The sequence below is a fragment of the Plasmodium gaboni genome, chromosome 5 (genome assembly GCF_001602025.1).
Source record: "Plasmodium gaboni strain SY75 chromosome 5, whole genome shotgun sequence".
Lineage (NCBI taxonomy): Eukaryota > Apicomplexa > Aconoidasida > Haemosporida > Plasmodiidae > Plasmodium > Plasmodium gaboni.
Genome location: NC_031485.1, coordinates 401704 through 420955, shown reverse-complemented (window position 1 = coordinate 420955; position 19252 = coordinate 401704). Strand labels below are relative to the sequence as shown.

Here is a 19252-nt window from a genome sequence, read left to right as displayed (position 1 = left end):
TTATATATTTATTTGTATCTCTTAATGTAGATATATATTCTTTATTATTTAATAATTCTTTAACATTTAAACTTTCAAAAAATAATTCATCTTTTATATAATTTTCACTTAGATCTTTAGCATAATTTTCATTTAATATCTTATTATATTCATTACATAAAATATCATAATATTTTTTATTCATTTCAAAATAATAATATTCATTTATTTCTTCACGATATTTTTCTTCAATTAATTCTTTCATTATTCTTTTATTACTAATTAAAATTAATATATATATTATTTTGCTTATATTTATATTTATTAAAACATCATCACCAGAACCTTCTTCTTCTATACTTTTCTTTTTCTTTTTCTTTTCAATATCTTCATTCATATTATTCTCTTCAATAATCATCACATCATCATCTTTCAATTTGTTATTACTTCCTTCATTGTTTAAACTATTTAGTAACTGTTCAGAGGATGTACGTAAAACTTTTATATCACCTTTGCCAACATTATTATAAGACGGAGAAGGAATATTTTTTGTATCTGTTAATATATTATTTATAGAACCATTCATATTATAATATTTTTTATTATTACATTCTTCTAATGATTGTTGTTCTTGAAAAAAAGTATCTTCAAAAGCAACCTTATTATAATATACATAATCATTATAAAAAATTGTATTATTTAATATATAATCAAAATCAACAAATGATATAAATTTACCAGCAAATAAATATACAAATAAAAATATATTTGTTCTTATATTTATATCTAATATATGTTGAATCATAATTAATACTTTATCATAAAAAATATATTCCCTCTTAAATATATCATATACATATTTTATATCTACTTGTTTTTTCTTTTTCACGTTCTTTTTATTTCTTCCTTTACTTTTAGTATCAATTTGAATATCTGGGAATAATATTTTATATATAAGTTTTCTTTTTATAATATTTAAAAATTTTATTACATGTTCATCATCACATAAATTTAATTTATTCATATATGTTTCTTCATCTTTATATTCATTTTCTAATCTTCCATCTAGATAATTATTACTATCTACATTTTTGTTTGATGTGCCTGTTTCTGATTTCTTTTTTAAAGATATTTTATTATTACTATTATTATTATAATTTTCATCACCATCATCATCATTATTATTATTATTATTATTATTATTCATCTTTAAATAATGCTTTCTGTAATCATCTTCATTATATTTATAATATATTTTTAATAATATTTCTTTCATAACATTTAAGAATTCTTCTCCTATAGTTAAATAATTATCTGCTGATAAATTATCTAAACGTATAACATTTTTTTTAATTTTCTTTTTGGTTATTTCTATTAATTCGTTATATATATATGTTGCAATATTTTCTAGTTTATCATTTTTTTCAATATATTCAATAACATTTTTAGAAAAATAATTATTTATAATATCATCAGAGTTTTTAATATTGTTGTTTAGTTTCTTCTTATTTTTGTTATTATCATCACTATCTTCATTTACATTTTTGTTGTCTTTTTTTTTATTTTTCTTCTTTTTCTCTTTATCGCTGTCACTATCATTAGGATTTTCCTCCTTAGTATTACTTAGGTTATTATTATTATTGTTACTATTATTGTTACTATTATTGTTATTATTATTATTATTATTATTATTATTATTATTATTATTGTTATCCTTATTATTGTTGCTGCATGATTCAGTCGACTTATCCTTCGCCTTACTCTTTTCAGATGATTTAGTTTTATTCTCCTTATTCTTATTGTCATTACTTAATCCATCATTGTTCATAATGATCGAATTATTAATTACTTCTTTTTTTACCTCAGGTGCTACTACACTCTTATCCTTTGATGACAATTTTGACTTCTGTTCTTTTCCTTTTACATCAATAGCAGGTTCAGTTTTTTTGTTTTCTATTTTTGGTTGAATATTATTAACGACAATTTGTTTTTCATCATCTACATTTGTTTTTGTTTTATCAGTAAGAGATGTTTGTGATTTAGTTAATGAAATAATTTTTAGATTACTTTGTTTTGTATTTTCATAAATTTGGATAGGTTCTTCTTTATCATTTTTTGTCTTTTCAATGTTGTGATTATCTAATTTGTTGTCTTCTTTTTCGTTTTTATTATCCTTAATTTTTTTATCATCCTTTGGCTTATGTTCTTCTTTTTCTTTGTTATTTTTTTTTTCTTTTTTGTCCTTTAATACATCCACTGGTATTTTCTTGGAATCTTTTTTTGCATCTTTTAACATATTTTTATTTTTCATATTTTCCTGGGCTTTTATAAAATTAAGCACCATATTATTATTATTCACATTTTCTTGTGACAATTGAACGGATTGTTGTAAATTATAAATATTTGATATTCGTTGTCTGCTAAGTTTATGAAATTCTTTTAACATAATTTCTTCCATATCATTTTTTATATCATCACCTTTTTTAATAATACTTACTTTTTGACTTTTCTTTAAATCTGATGAATTCGTTTTTTCTTGTGTTTCATTTTCCTCATCTTTAACAGTAACCATATTCGGTATTACAATATTATTAAATGTATATGTGCCACTATCAATTTCATCAACAAATAAATTATCATCTGATGAATAACTTGAGATATTATCACTCGATAAAGATAACATGGAACTATTAGATGAACGACATGAATTTTCAATTGCTTCTAATTCTTGTAGAAAATTTGGAGTTTCATATATATTAAAGAGAAGTTTTTCTTTATCTTTTTTTGATTCTAATTTTTTATTTATATCATTTTCTATATTTTGTGTATTAGTTGTATTTATATTTTTATTAATTTTTTTTTCTTGTACTTTGATATTTTGAGCTTTTTTTAAATCTTTCATTTTTTCCATAAGTACTAAGATTTTTTTGGCTTCTTTATCATCAGGTATTATATTTAATAAATCACTATTACTACTATTATTATTATTATTGTTATTATTATTATTATTATTGTTGTTATTAATATTCATATTGTTGTTGTATATTTTGAAATATCTATATAATTGCTCTTCTTGTTTGATGAGGCTGACTTTTTTTCTTAATTGTTCTCTGTTGATTTTATCACATATACATATATAATTATTTCTACATTTTGAACAGAAATTGTTTTTACTTAATTTACTATATTCTATACATTTTAAATTGATTTTATCTATATGACTACTATTATTCATATTATTTTTTTTTAATTGAATTACTATAGTATTACTATATTTTTTTAATAATTTTTTTATATTACAAGAAACCTTACGTATTTTTTCTAAACAATATAATTCTGATTCTTCATATACATAAATATCATCTATTTTTAAATCTATATCTTCTTTTATTAATCTTCTTTCTTTTAATTTTGGAAAAAACCAATTCAAAATATAATCTTGTAATAATAATTTTGATGAACATAAAATAATTCCTATACATATAAGTTCATATGTACTTGTTAAATATTTAAATGTAATTAATGGATAATCATTATCATTAAACATATTTAAATTTCCATTAAATTTACTTAAAACAATTTGAGAAGAAACAGGTACTAATAATATATTCAAATCAAATCTATTATATAAATTATTATCTTTTTTATCTTCAATATATGCTTCTAAATCAGAATTTACATTCATAAATATTAATTTATTTTTATTTCGTTTATCATAATCTTTTTTTATAGCATATAATAAGAAGAAATAAGATGGGTTCATTTTTACTTTATAATAAAAATCTTCATCTGTTTTATAATCAAACAGATTGTTCGTATTATTACCACTCATATTATTATTATTATTACTATTATTATTATTATTATTATTGTTGTTGTTCCCATTTGTTGATGCTGTTTTGTTATTTTTTAGTGACATTATATTATTACCCTTTCTTTTCCTCTCATAGTATAATTCAATAATTTTTGAAAAAATATTATATATATGGAATACCTTTAAATTTAAAACCTTTCCTTTATTATCTCTCAATATTTTATTTATAAACATAGTCCTATTTGATATTACTTTATTTCCTATATTCATACCTCTTACATTATAATAGTCTATATTAAATAATAAAGATATAAAAAAATATTTCTTCCCTACATTTCCTCCAATAAAGTTTTTATCTTTCATTAAACATTCCAAATTATTACTAGCTATTATATCTTTGTTATAATACATTATAGAACGGAAATAAAAATTAAATGATAAATCTTTTCCTAAAAATTCTTTTTCATTAAATGTTATATTCATAATATCTTTTTCTAATTCTGATTCATGTAAAAATTGTTCTATTTTATCTGTCTTTTCATTTTTATCATTCTTTTTTCTTTTATTATTATTATTTTTATTTTTGACATTATTCATATTATATTGTCCTAAATTTGATGAATCTCCATTTAATCTATCAACATCTTTATTGTTTATTAATTCGGAAAGTACTATTTCATCCATATGATTATCAAATTGTATAACATTTCTATTATAATATAAATGATCATTATTATAAATATTATTATAATAATTATTATTACAAAACATATTATTACTATTATTATTAATATTATTATTATTATTATTATCAATTTGTTCTTTTTTTTTTTTTTTTTGATCCTCTTCATTGGTACTTATCTCATCATATGATATATAATCATCTTCCTTATTATAATCATCCCATTTAATTTTGTTCTTAATAAAATTAGCATAAGCCATATCTCCTTTAAAATAATAATCCATATCAACCGTCTCTGTTACATCATATACTATATCATCGAATATATAAAATATATCACTCTTACTATTATGTATTGCATATTCATAATTCATCTGACTATTAATGGGATTTGAAATTAATATATTATTTTGGTTTTCATCTCTTTTTTCGATTTCTATAAATTCTTTATGCATATGACTATTATTTTTATCATTTATATCATAATAGAAGTTATCCATTTGTTTAGCTTGATCGATTTTGAAACGTAATTTAAATAATGAATTAAATAAATCATTATCCTTATTAAAAAATAAAAATAAATTATGAAAATTATAAAAATAATTACTATATATAAAAAATACATGATTTAAATTCCTAAAATATTCATTACATTTATATATAGTTCTTAAATAAATACTAAACAAATCATTATTTTTATTATTAATATTAATAATTGGATAATTATAAGCTACATAAAAGATTTTATTATTAATATCTGAGTTACTATAATTTACAAAATTCTCCTTTTTATAATCATTCATAACAAAATCTAACATATTTATTGTTTTTTTAAAATATATTGATTCATTTTTTAAATGAAAATTAAATACATTTCCTATTTCATATAATTCTTTTTCATTCTTTTTTTCTAATATATCTAAAATATTTTCTTTATTTAATATAAAATTATCAAAATGATGACTATCACCACCACTACTTTTATGATTTGTTGTAAACTCTTCATTATTATTACTATTTTTACAAACACTATAAATATTATTACTAGTCTCGTTACATTTGCACTTATTATTTATCAAAGGGTGTTGTTCTATATCATCTTCTTTATTCATGTATGAAGCAAAATTATAATCATGCAATTTAGTATATTCCTTGGAAAATATATTAGGTTCCTTCATATTTAAATAAAAATTATTCAAAGACATAATAGCATTGAAAATAAAAAGTGATAATTCATTACTATAATAATAATTATAAAAATGATTTTTTTCTTGTAATAAAAATCTCATAATAACATGAAATAAAGATTTTTCTTCTTCTTTTAAAAATGGAAACTTGGTAAATAAATGATTAACAATCTGTTCTTTTTCAAATGATAATTTATTATCTATTTGGAAAAAATTATCCATAGGAAAATTAAAGGTATAATTAAAAAAATGAAATAAGAATATATTAAAGAAATTACAATGATTACACATATCATAATATGTTAAAAACATATTATATTGTTTATATAATATATACCAAAAGAAACTATTATATTGTATAAATGAAAATAATTCTTTCTTGCATTCATAATTTTTGTCTATAATTAATAAGGAACCTACACATTTGTGTAAATTATCTAAAAAGGTATATAAACTATTCAGTTTTATTATTTCTTTATTAACATTATTATTATTGTTATTATTGTTGTTATTATTGTTGTTATTATTGTTGTTATTATTTTTGTTATTACTTTTGTTATTATTTTTGTTATTATTTTTGTTATTATTTTTGTTATTGTTGTTATTGCTGTTGATATTATTACTACTGATTTTATTATTATTATTATTATCTATCAATCCAATACCATAACAAAATAAGTTATTCATAATATCAATAAATGGATTAAATATATCTTGTGTTATTATATCCGAATCGTCTATCATATTTTGTGTTGTAAACATAACATCCATATAATCAAAAAACGTTGCATATCTCTCTTCTATATAATTTTCATCTATAAATTCAAAGTTTCCTAATATATAATCTAAACTATAATATTCCTTTTCAATCTTTTCATAATTTAAAAATTTGAAATTACTTAATAATATCTCATAAATATTTTTATTACTTTCAAAATTATTTCCATTTATAAAATTCACATTAGCACCTTTTATTTTGGATAAAAATAAGAAAATTAAATCTATACCGTTATAAGATTTACGTATATCATATCCATTTCTTATTAAGATACTTTTTATTTCATTTATATTATTAATATTATATTTTTTCATGGTTTCATTCACTTTATGAATAGTTGAAGCAAATACATTTTCTTGCCCCATATTATTATTATTATTATTAATAATATTATTATTATTATCTTTAGTGTTATTACTTTTTGTTAATTCATTTTTATCTAAACAATCTTTAAATATTTTTAAATTAGCATAAAAATTCGATATAAACTTCTGATCGACATGTGTTCCATTCAATACACTTTCTAAATTATTTTCTAAAATATCTGATGGATTTTCATTCCTTAAATTATCTTTAGAAAGAATATTTTTTAAATCATTCGGTGTAATATTGTGAATATTATCTTTTAATAAATTATTAGTAATGCTTTTATGAATTATGTTATTCTTATTCTTATTATTATTTTCATTATCTTCTTTTTTTTTTTTTCCATCTGTTAAATCAGTTTTTATATTCTTCTCTCTAAGTGATGCTACTATTATATTATCTTTATTTTTATGAACATTTTTATTCTTTATAGTTTTTTTCTTTGAACATTCTTCAATTGGTACTTTTTCTGTAAAACCTCTAAAATGAAATAATTTCATTAGTTTTTTTAATTCTTCATTTTCTAATTTCTTTTGTAAGATATTTAATACAGCAGTTGCATTTCCTAAATGTTCATTTGTGTATTTATAAAATAAGTCATCTTCTTTTAAAATATTTAAATTAATTTTATAATATGGATTATTATTACATTCTTTTTCATTATCTTTATTTTCTTCGACATTTCGATTTGGTGTAATGGATTCCATATTTGATTCAATATTTTGATTTTTATTTGATTCGCTATTGGATTCTACATTTTTGTTTGTATCTAAAATTTTCCCTTTTTTCATATTCAATTCATCTGCACAATTACAATAAAAATAATTATTATTATTATTATTACTATTATTATTATGACTATTATTATTATTACTATTATTATTATTACTATTATTTGTATTATTCATATGGCTACTTTCTTTATTACTACTACTTATCTTAAAATTTTTAGGTGAACTACAGTTACCTGATGTTAATTTTTCTATGTATGACATATCTATAAAATCAAAATTTGATAATAACAAATTGCTTTGTTTTTTTTTTGAATATTTCTTATCGTCATCAGATTCTGATTCATCTGTAACGTCTATATTTTCTTCATCATTAGTAGATATCACATCACTATCTTCATTAAATGATATATATTTATTAATTAGATTATTTGTTTTTTCTTCTTTTAAAAATTTAATAAAATTCCAACCCTTTTCATCCTTTGAATTTTTATATTTTTTTCTCTTATGTTTTTTAGCTACATTTTCATAATATTGTTCTAATTCATTTGGTATTGATAAAATATAACAAATATAAAATTTCCACATTGTTTGAAGTAAATATATTATGCATGCTTCTACAGTATCAATATTTATATAATTAAATAAACTAGAACAATTACAATTTGGATCTAATATATTATGTTTTGTTCTGCTATATAATTTGGTGATTTCTGCATAATTATTATCAAATATAAAATTGATTTGTTTTTCAATAAAATCATGTGTTAATTTTTTTTCTAACTTATATAAAAACTTCATATAATATCTTCGCACGCAATAACATAAAATGCATGTTTTTCTTTTTTTCTCATTATTTTTTAATAAATTTAATAAAAAATATTCCATTCTTTTGGGATTAGTTTCTTCTATGGAATTAAAATTTTCTTCAATATATAAATACAAACGGTCTTGATTATTCATATTATTTCCATGTATAGAATATATTTGGTCTTCTTTTTCTAATGTAATTTTATCTTGTTCGTTAAGTTTTTTTCCTTCATTAAATTCATTTCTTTTTTTATTTAAATATAAAATATCATCGTGCAGAGATGAAGAAAAATATCTAAAAACACAATCAATATTATGTTGTGTTCTTTCAAAAAATATTGCTTTTTTTTTTTTGTATATTTTTGGATTTATTATTTGTGTTTCATTCGTTGATATGATACATGTACAATATGTTAATAATTTATCGAGTTTATTTGATAAATGTTCTTGCATAAGTGGTTCACGTTTTATAAACAACTTATCATAAAATTCGAGGAAATAAAAATCTTCATCTTTAACTGTATTCATATTATTTTTAATGCCATTTATAATTTGTTTTTTTTTTACTGCAGATTTTTGACATAATTTCTTTATATAATTATTTTTACAATTTTTGGAATATTTATTATAAAAAAAATATAAAAAATTAAAAAAAAAGGTATCATGCATTTTGCACGTATGCATATCAAAACTTTCATTAAAAATCCATTTTTTCAATTTTATATATTTTATAATCATACATATAAGATTTAAATACATAAATATTTTCTTTAATATTAATTTTAATTTTTTAAATCTCTTTTCATAAAATTCATATATAGCTATACCTCCTTGTAAGTGTTCAAAATTATCATCATCTTCTTCTGAATTAAAACTTAAGTTAGTGAAAAATATATCTGATAATGCAATACAAAAATTTTTAAAAGCCTTCTTTTTCTTTTTCCTTATTTCCATTTTATTAATAAAACTTAAATAGAAATATTCATGGAAAAAACTTTTAAATGTATTTAAACAAGTTTTTATATAATAACTATGCAAATCACACTTTTCTTTATTATTCATATAATTCTTCTTAATATTATTAATATTCATTTTTACTTCAAAAAAGTTATAAAATACATTATTCATTTCTAAATGAAATGGATCTCTTAATGGATCTTTTACATTCTTATTAAAAAAAAATTTATTATTCAAATTCATGCCTTTTAAGAAATTTCCAAGTTGTATAACATATTTTACATAATTCATATCATTTCGATTTATTATAATATTATTTGTATTACAATTTGGTAGATTCACATTTCGACATTCTTTCTTTGTATTGTATTTATTTTTATATTTCTGAATATTATTGTTCATAACATTTAAACGTCCTTTTCCACATCCATTTACTTTTTCCATACATTTATTTATATCACCATTTTTTCTTTTTAAATTCAAATCATTCGTTTCAGATAGATTATCGACCACATCTAGTTTTTTGTCATTTGTATTTAGTGTGTTAATATTATCAATTTGTTCATAATTTTCTATTTCATTCAAACATTTTTCATCTTTCATTTCATTTGTATGATGTGTATTATTTGTATCATTGGTTTCATTGGAACTTATTACTCCCTTTAATTCCTTCTTAGAATAAACCTCATTTATATTTCCCTCTACATCATTATTATTATTATTATTATTATTATCTTCTATAATATTATGAACTAACTCTTTCTTTTCATTGCCACTATCGATTATATAATTATTTCTTACATTAATGAAATTCTTTAATGTTATATTACTATGAAATAATGGCATGTTTTTGGTTATAATTAATCCTGTTAAAAAGTTATCACTAAATTGCATTAATTTAATATTACTATTATATAGATTTAAATTGTTCATATCAAATTTTTCATAATTCTTAATTATATTTTTTAAATCAAAAAAATGTCTTCTCTTCTCTCTTAATGTATTATGACTATTTAAAACAATACACACAGAAGATTTATAATGATTATTAAAATTATAACATATATTGTTATTATCATTTACTTTTATTATATCATCAAATAATTCCTCTTTAACATTTATCATTAATCGATGATGAGCTTGTAAACAATTATAAATTATATCATTTTCAGTTTTAATATATGGAAAAGTTCCTTCTTTTTTATTCATAAGAAAATGGTTTTTTTTCGTCCTACTACTACTACTATTATTGTTATTATTATTATTATTATTATTATATTTTTTTTTTTTTTTATTTAACATTCTGGTTTTACTACTTAAATAATATTTTGAATTATATTTTTCATTTATATCATATAGTTTATAAAAATTATTTTTTCCAAAAACTCTCTTAAAATATGAATTATCTTTTTCTTCTTCATTATATGAAATAATTTTATCATCACTAGTATTAGGAACACTATTCACCTCCTTTTCTTCGTTTTGTTCATTTAATTTTTTTTCTGATTTATCTAATGAATTTTTTCTCAACTCATATATTAATTCATCAACATAATTTTCTTCTAAAATATTATTTACAGATGATGAATAAATATCAAGATCCTTATTTTTTCTATCAAATTCAAAAATATCTTCTTCCTCTATTTCAAATTCTTTTAATGTATGTACATATAAAGGAAAATTAATATCTTTAATATTAAATTGTTGCAAAAAGAAATGGTTCTGCATTTCAAAATAATTATCACTAACATATATACAACATGAACAATAAAAATCTCTATGACATTTCCATTCATTAAAGTCTGTAGCTTGTTTTAATTGTGTTATTCTATTTTTATATATTTGATACCATGGTCCATTTATTTGTGGTTTTAAAATTAAATAAGATGATGAATTCAAATTACAATCATTTCCTATATTAAATTCCATATCATTCACTTTATTGTAACTAGGAATAAATAAATTATTATTTGGATTCCTATTTTGTGATATAACTAGAGCATATAAATGATAAGTAATTTTTTCTTTAGATGAACCATCTCCTTTATTTCTCATATTATTTCTTCTTATAGAATATACTATATTTTTCTCACCTTTACTATCATCTTCCATTTCTTCATTCTCTTCAAAAACATCTAAATATAAAGGTATATCAACCAAATCACCTCTTCCTAGACTCTTATAACAATCCATATATAAAAATAATACATATGGTATTTCACTAAAACATAATCTTCCAATAGTTTTATAAATATCCTTATCGCATATAATATAATTTTTATAAAAATCCATTTTTAATTTACTTACTAAATTATATATTAATGAATTAATATTTTTATTTTTCATTAATTTATTATATGAATCATCTAAACGTTTTATATTATTATTATTCATATATTCATCTGAATTCATATCATCTAAATTCTCGGTACCTTGATCATTGTAAAATTCATAAGATTCATTTTCATCATTTCGTATATCTTCCTTCTGAATACAATCCTTTAATTTCTTTTCCTTACCATCCTTAATTGGTCCATTTTCATTTTGTTCGTTACCTTCTTCATTTTTATTCACTCTATTATCATCACCACCTATCATACTACTACTATTATTATTATTATTATTATTATTAATATTATCTTTTGATTTTTTCCCTTCATTTCCTACTTTTGTTGGATATTTTGATATTTTAGAATCAAATTCATCATAACTTAAATCATTAGAATTTTCACTATACTCACTTTCTTCCATCCTATTAATACTATCTTCATCATCACTATAATTTTTACTTTTTAATTTAAACAACTCATAACATATTTTTTCAAAAAAACGTAATTCCTTTAAATCATTAATTAGATCATTAATAATATCACCTTTATTATTCTGTTTCCTCAGTTTCTTAATTTTTCTATTCAATTTAATTTTATCCCTTGCTACATCACATACGATTCTTTTAAACAGCTCTTCATGTATTTTTCTAATGGGTTCATTACATCTATGTTTATTAAATAAAATTTTATTTAAACTAAATAATAAAATCTTAATATTTGGAATTAATGGTTTAAATAAATTCATATAATTATCATTTTTACTAAACATATTTAAAATAGAACACATATTTTCTGTACCATTAACAAAATGTTCAGGGTTCACACCATTATTATCTATACCTTTTAAAGGGATACTAAAATTTTTGCTTTCTTCACAAGGCATCATAGATGAACTATTATAGAACAAGGCATTTCTATAATAATATAAACAATTCTTTTTACGTAATTCTAAATCTTTATAAAATTTTATTTCTTCATTATTTTCTATGTCATATTTATAAGAAGGATCATTTTTTTTTCTACCTGTATCAGAAAAATTATCCAAATAACTATCATCATCATCATCATCATAATAATTATCATAATTATCATAATCTCCAAAAATACTTTTCCTTTCATAAGAATAATCATCCATATTATTATTATTATCATCATCACTATTTGAACTAATAGTACTAACATAATGCGGTTGATCATTATTATCTTTATCATGACATTTTTTTTTACTTAAACTTGATTTATTTAAATCATCATCTTTACGTTCTTTAATTCCATTAGCTGTTAATGTTTCAACAGCTGTTGACATGGAGGATGAATTAGAATTTCTTACACCACAATCATAATTTTTTTGATTATTATATTTATTATTCTTCCCTTTAAATTTATTCATATTATTATGGAAATTATCCTTTTCATTATAATAGAGTTCATTTAAATTAATATCTGATGTAAAATTTTCAAAATGATCTTTTTTTTTTTTTGCACAAAGAACTAATGAATATAACTGCATGCAAATAAAGATTCTTTGTAAAGCAACTATAACGTTATTATTGTTTTTTCTAAAATATTCAAACATATGGAATGATTTGAAATCGCTAGAATATCTATAAGGAATTCTTTTCAATTCATCTGGATTGTCAATAAAGTCGTATTCCAAAAATTCTAAATAATCTCCAACACAATAATTACCACCATCATCATTATTATTATTATTATTATTGTTGTCATTGTTGATATTGTTGTTGTCATTTTTCGTGTTGTTATTGTATTTTTCTTTGTTGTTGTTTTGCATTGAACTTGTTTCTTTATCTGACATATTCTTATGAATACCTTCAAAAGTGGTCGAACTGTCCTTTGGATAACTTAATGACTTAAATAAATCATCCTTCTCAATATTATGTATACTATTATTAACATCAACAATATCATTATTTAAATCATTAATATTCATTTTCACTTTATTTAGGTTACATAAATAATTAAAATTATATCCACAGTTTGTTACATAATTTATACTAACATTAACATTTTGAACCCAAACATTTAAATAATTAATATAATTATTAATACTTGTTATACCATTTATAATAATTGCTTCTTTTTGTATATCAATAACATTTAAAAATTGTATAATTGGAATTTCATTTAAGTTACATAATTGGAAATATGATTTATGATTGATATTATTCATATTATTAATTTTATCATTCATATATGTAAATAAATATTTAATTTTTTTACTTATTAATTGTAATTTTTCTATAATTTTATTTTTCCAATTTATACAATCATCATAATTATCAATTTTATTTTCATTATATTCTTTTATCTTTTGTATTACTTCATTTTTTGTATAATGTTTTTCTATACCATATTTTTTCATAACATATTCTAATTTATACTTTTTTTCTTTTCTCTTTTTTTTAATATATTTCATTAATATCCTATTATATAAATTACCATTATATTTCAAAACTATAATTTTAAAAAGATCAATATTGTATAATGTATTTACTAAGATTGTTAAATTGTCATTATCATGAAATGATTCTACAATAGGAACTATATAATTTGTTAATGTTAACACATGTTTTCTATTATCTAGGGTTAGATAATCGGTGGCGCTCACTCCATTATCATCTGCTTCGTTTTCATTTTCACCATTATTATTATTATTATTATTATTATTATTATTATTATTATTATTATTATTATTATTATTATTATTATTATTATTATTATTATTATTATTATTATTGTTCCCATCTTTTACTTCTTCGTTTAACTCTTCTTCTCCTTTTTGGTCCTTTTCTAGATTATTACCCCCTTTGGACAATTTTCTCAATTCATTTAAATTCTTCCTTTTAACCAACATGTCATATACATGCATATTGCTATAAGATTCACTAATAATATCTAATACCTTTTCTTCCTTATTTATATCATTTTTTATAACATCATTTGTATTATTAGCTAAAGACCTTTTAAACTTTTTCTTATGATCTACATTACTAAAATAACTCTTAACAAGTTGTGGAGACCAATATAAAGAATAGTTATATATATCTAATGTATATCTATTATATAAATAATTCATTTTATAAAAATTAATCTTCTTCATCCTATCAATAGTTTTATTTTTATCATAATTACTACTTTTGTTTATATAATAATTGTTGTTTCTCTTATTATCATTTTTTTTCAAATCATTAACTCTACTATTGTAATTATTATGTTTCTCATTTTTACATAAAATGTTTTTAAAATGCGATTTTTTGAATAAAAATTTAAGTAGAGGATCTTCTTGATTAAAATGAGCATATAATTTTTCAGGCATATAACTCCATATATATTTAGGACTATATTGAACACTTTTTGACCATAATTGTTTAAATGTTATTTCTACTTTTCCTTTAATTAATAAACCACCTGATTCATCTAAAAATCCTGAAACTTTATTTATTTTAGAATGACTTATCATTTTTTGCCATCCTCTAGATAAAGAATTATTTGTAAAAGACCAACATGATGCAGATGATATAGAATTCTTTCTATTTTTAAAATTATGAACTGTTAATTGAAAATGTACATTTGGAAATACCCATTCGGATGGATAAAAATCTTGTTTAATAACTTCTAAATATGCAGACATATAATTATCATCATTTGAATTTCCTCTTGGATGTACTAATACTTTGTAATAAAAATCATAATAATTTCCTGTAAGAGATTTTATTTCATTTACACTTTTAATACTTCTCCAAAAATTAGGTATATATAATTCTATTCTTCCATTGTTATTCTTATGATTTATTACTATATTTTCATTTGTATAATTATATGTTTCTATTCCATTTGTTATAGAATTAAAAGACATATCTTCATTATTCATTAAACATTTCTTCATATATATATTTGATATACTTTTCTGCATTGTAAATAATTTATAATAATCAATCTTATCAATATGAAAAAAATCTCGACATCTCAATTCATAAAATAAATTTGTCAATTGTTTATTTAATGGTAAAATAACTGGAGGTAATACTTTTTGTGTTATTATATTTGGTAATACATAACTTTCTAGTGATTTTTTTATAGGTAATATATTATTTAATTCTTCTTTGTTCTTATTTATTTTATCAAAATCTTTCATAAATATATCTAATGCAATATATGCATTTTTATCATTCTTTATATCATTAATAGTATTATCGTTATCACTCTTATATAGAAAATTATTATCATCATAATAATTTTCACTATTGAATGATGTATCAAAATCTAATGAATCACTTTCACTATCACTATCATAACTATCATCTTCAATATAATTATCATCAATTAAAGAACTCTCATCATCACTTTCTGTACTATCTTCATTCTGTTTTTTATCATTATTATTATTATTATTATTATCTTTATTATTATTATTATTATTATCATTATTATTATCTTTTTTATCATCTTTATTATTTTTTTTATCATCATTTTTATCATTATTATTATTATATTCCTTATTTGCATTTTCATCAAAACTATCAATTGCACTTATTATTGGTACATTGCCTTTTTTATTCACATTTGGTTTTTCTTTATTTGAATTATTGGTATTTCCTAAATTAAATGATTGGGGCAAATCTTTAGAGTTTTTCTGATCATCATTAATAAATGTATCTTTTTGTTTTATTTTAATTTCCTTAATATCATGCATTTTTTCTACTAAAAGGGCACTATTTTTTATACGTTTTTCATATACCAGTTTTTTAGTTTTTTTCATTTTACTTATAAGTATAAATCTATATTTGGTATTATCAAATATACAACTACAATAATTACAACTATTTATTCTACATGTAGATTTACAAAAATTTCTTAATTTATATATACCTTTATGAACACCATATTTTTTTTTTCTCAAATTCATATAATATTTCATTTTTTTCGATTTAGACTTAAGGTATATTTTTTTTATTTGCATATTTGTTTTAGGTTTGTTTTTCTTCTTTGTAAAATTATAAAATTTTAATAATTCATTTTTATAATCAATGGATAATGTTTCATTATTAATTATATTATTAATTAATTTTTTTTCATCATCATTTTGATTATATTCTTCTTTATTTATATCAAAATTCTGGTTAAGCATATTTATTATTGTTTTATTATTTGATGAAAATATACTATTATTATCAGCTATATTATCATTTTGAAAAATATCATAAAATAATTTACACATATTTTTTGTTGAATTCCATAAGGTACTTTTTCTCATTTCACTAAACATTAAAGTTATTTCTTCATCATCCATTTCAAATTTAGTTTTTAATTTATCTACTTCAAGAAAAAATTTAGAAATGTATGAATTTATAACATTTACATCTTTAATATTAAAATCAGTTCCATCAGCCATACGTACAGTTTTACCTGTACGTGCATTCATTTCGTTAATAAAACATTCAAAACATAAATAAGGACTCTTAGATAATTTCATTTGTAATCTACAATTACCACATATATATATAATATGTTTTTTTATTTCATTTTGTATACTATTTTTTTTCATATTTATAAAATCCTCAATAATCTTATCATCCATACTAGGAAACTCTCCATTTTTGTTTTTTGAACAATCAGCTATTAATTTTAACAAATTTTCATCACTTAATACATTATATTTTTTATTAATACCATCAAGAGTATCTTGAGATAAAAAATTACTATTTTTGTTACTAGAATTATTTAAATTCATTATATTTTTTTTTTTTTTTGTACATTTTGTTGTATGTATTGTATTATTCGCATCTTTTTTTTCTTCATAAGACTCACCACAAACATTACTTTTTTTTCTTAAGATATTTTGTTCTGACAAATTACTAAAAATATTAATATCATTATTATCATTACTATTAATGTTGTTCTCTATTTTGTTGATATTGCTTTTTTTTGAAATACATTTATTATCCTTATTATTATATATACTTTTTTTCATTTTATCCTTGATCATTTTAATAAAATCAATATCATCTTTATCATTATCATTTGTATTTTTATTTTTCAAAGCATTATTATCAAAAAATTTATTAGGTTCCTCATCTTTTATTATTTCTATTTTGGGTATATTAAACTTAGGGGTTTTCATTTCGTCTTCATTTATTAAAATTAATAAATTTTCATTTTTACAATTTTTATTTGATTCTTGTATGGTAAAAAAAGTGTCATCATTTTTCTTATTCATATTTATATCATTCATCATTTCATTATTTAATGTATTGTCTTTATTATCATTATTAAGTTCTTTTTTCTTTTTTTTTTTCTTTTTCTTTTTTTCCTTATTACAATTTTCTGCATTTTTCACATTCAAGCTTGAAACATTGTCATTAGAAGGAACATCGTTTCTAATGTCATTTACATTGATATGATCAGATGTATTATTACTTGGTTTATCATCTGAAGAAGGTTCATAACAATCTTCTTCGGAATTTTCTGAATTTGTTAAATTAGGATTATAAGGGCAACTTTCATCTGTACTATTTTCATCATAACCATCAGAATTTGTTATATCTTTTTCTTCTCTGTTGAAATTGTTTTTTTCTTTGACTACATTTTTCATGGACTCATTTTTTATTTCCTTCTCTTTTTGTTTTACATTTTTAGGGGATACTTGTGTTTGACCGTTTGGATCATTTATTTTATGACTTAGTAAATTGGTTTGATTGTTTAATGTACATATATTATTATTATTATTATCATTATCATCATTTTTTTTATCATTATTATTATCCAAATTTACATTTTGATTATCACTTTTATTATTATTCTTATTATTGTCGGTGGTATTGTCCTCGTTTTGTAACGTATGAGACTCTATGGTAGCAATATCCGAATTATTATTATTCCATATTTTTTTTCCAATAACATTTTCTTTTAAACTTCTTTTAAACTTATTAATAACACTCAGAAAATGTCCTTCTATGAATTTCTTCTCTCCATTTTTTTTTTCATTAATATTAGTATTGTTATTCTTATGTAAAGAATTAGACGTATCATTATCAGATGATAGATTCTCACAATTTTTAGAATCAACATTATTAGATGAATTATTATTTGAATTATTATCCATATCATTAACAAATTTATCACACTTATCATCACTAATTTTATCATCGTTATTATTACTATAATTTTTATCATCAGTACCTGAACAATTTTTATATAAAGTATGATGGTCTGAATATTCTGTTGATACTATATCATTATTATAATTTCCACTTCCATTTAATATATTTTTTTTTAATTTTAAACTATTTAATTCTTTTTTATTAATACATTCAATATTTTTATCTATCATAACATCATTTAAGTTACAATAATCTAAATTATAATTATCAATATTTTTATTATCATCATTAATATTATTTTCTATATCTCTAGATTTAAGAGCATTTTCATATTCAACATCTAAATAACTATCATCACTATGAGATGAATAGCTAACATAACATGATGTATTTTTATCATCTTCTGAATAAACTTTCTCACTTACATTTTCTCTTGATACTCCATTTGTTTGGTTCAAACTAGATGAATACTCTTCTTCAAAAAAATGACAATCCAT

General features: G+C 19.8%; 1 protein-coding gene across 1 annotated transcript in view; it reads right to left on the bottom strand.

The window, feature by feature from the left end:
* Positions 1-19252, bottom strand: part of PGSY75_0511500 (putative RNA pseudouridylate synthase) — a gene marked incomplete at both ends in the record, with an annotated part of 29805 nt that extends 10553 nt beyond the window's left edge. The window contains one exon of the mRNA XM_018784395.1: positions 1-19252. This exon is cut by the window's left edge and continues 10553 nt beyond it. Within this exon, the coding sequence (XP_018643050.1) occupies positions 1-19252 (19252 nt within the window).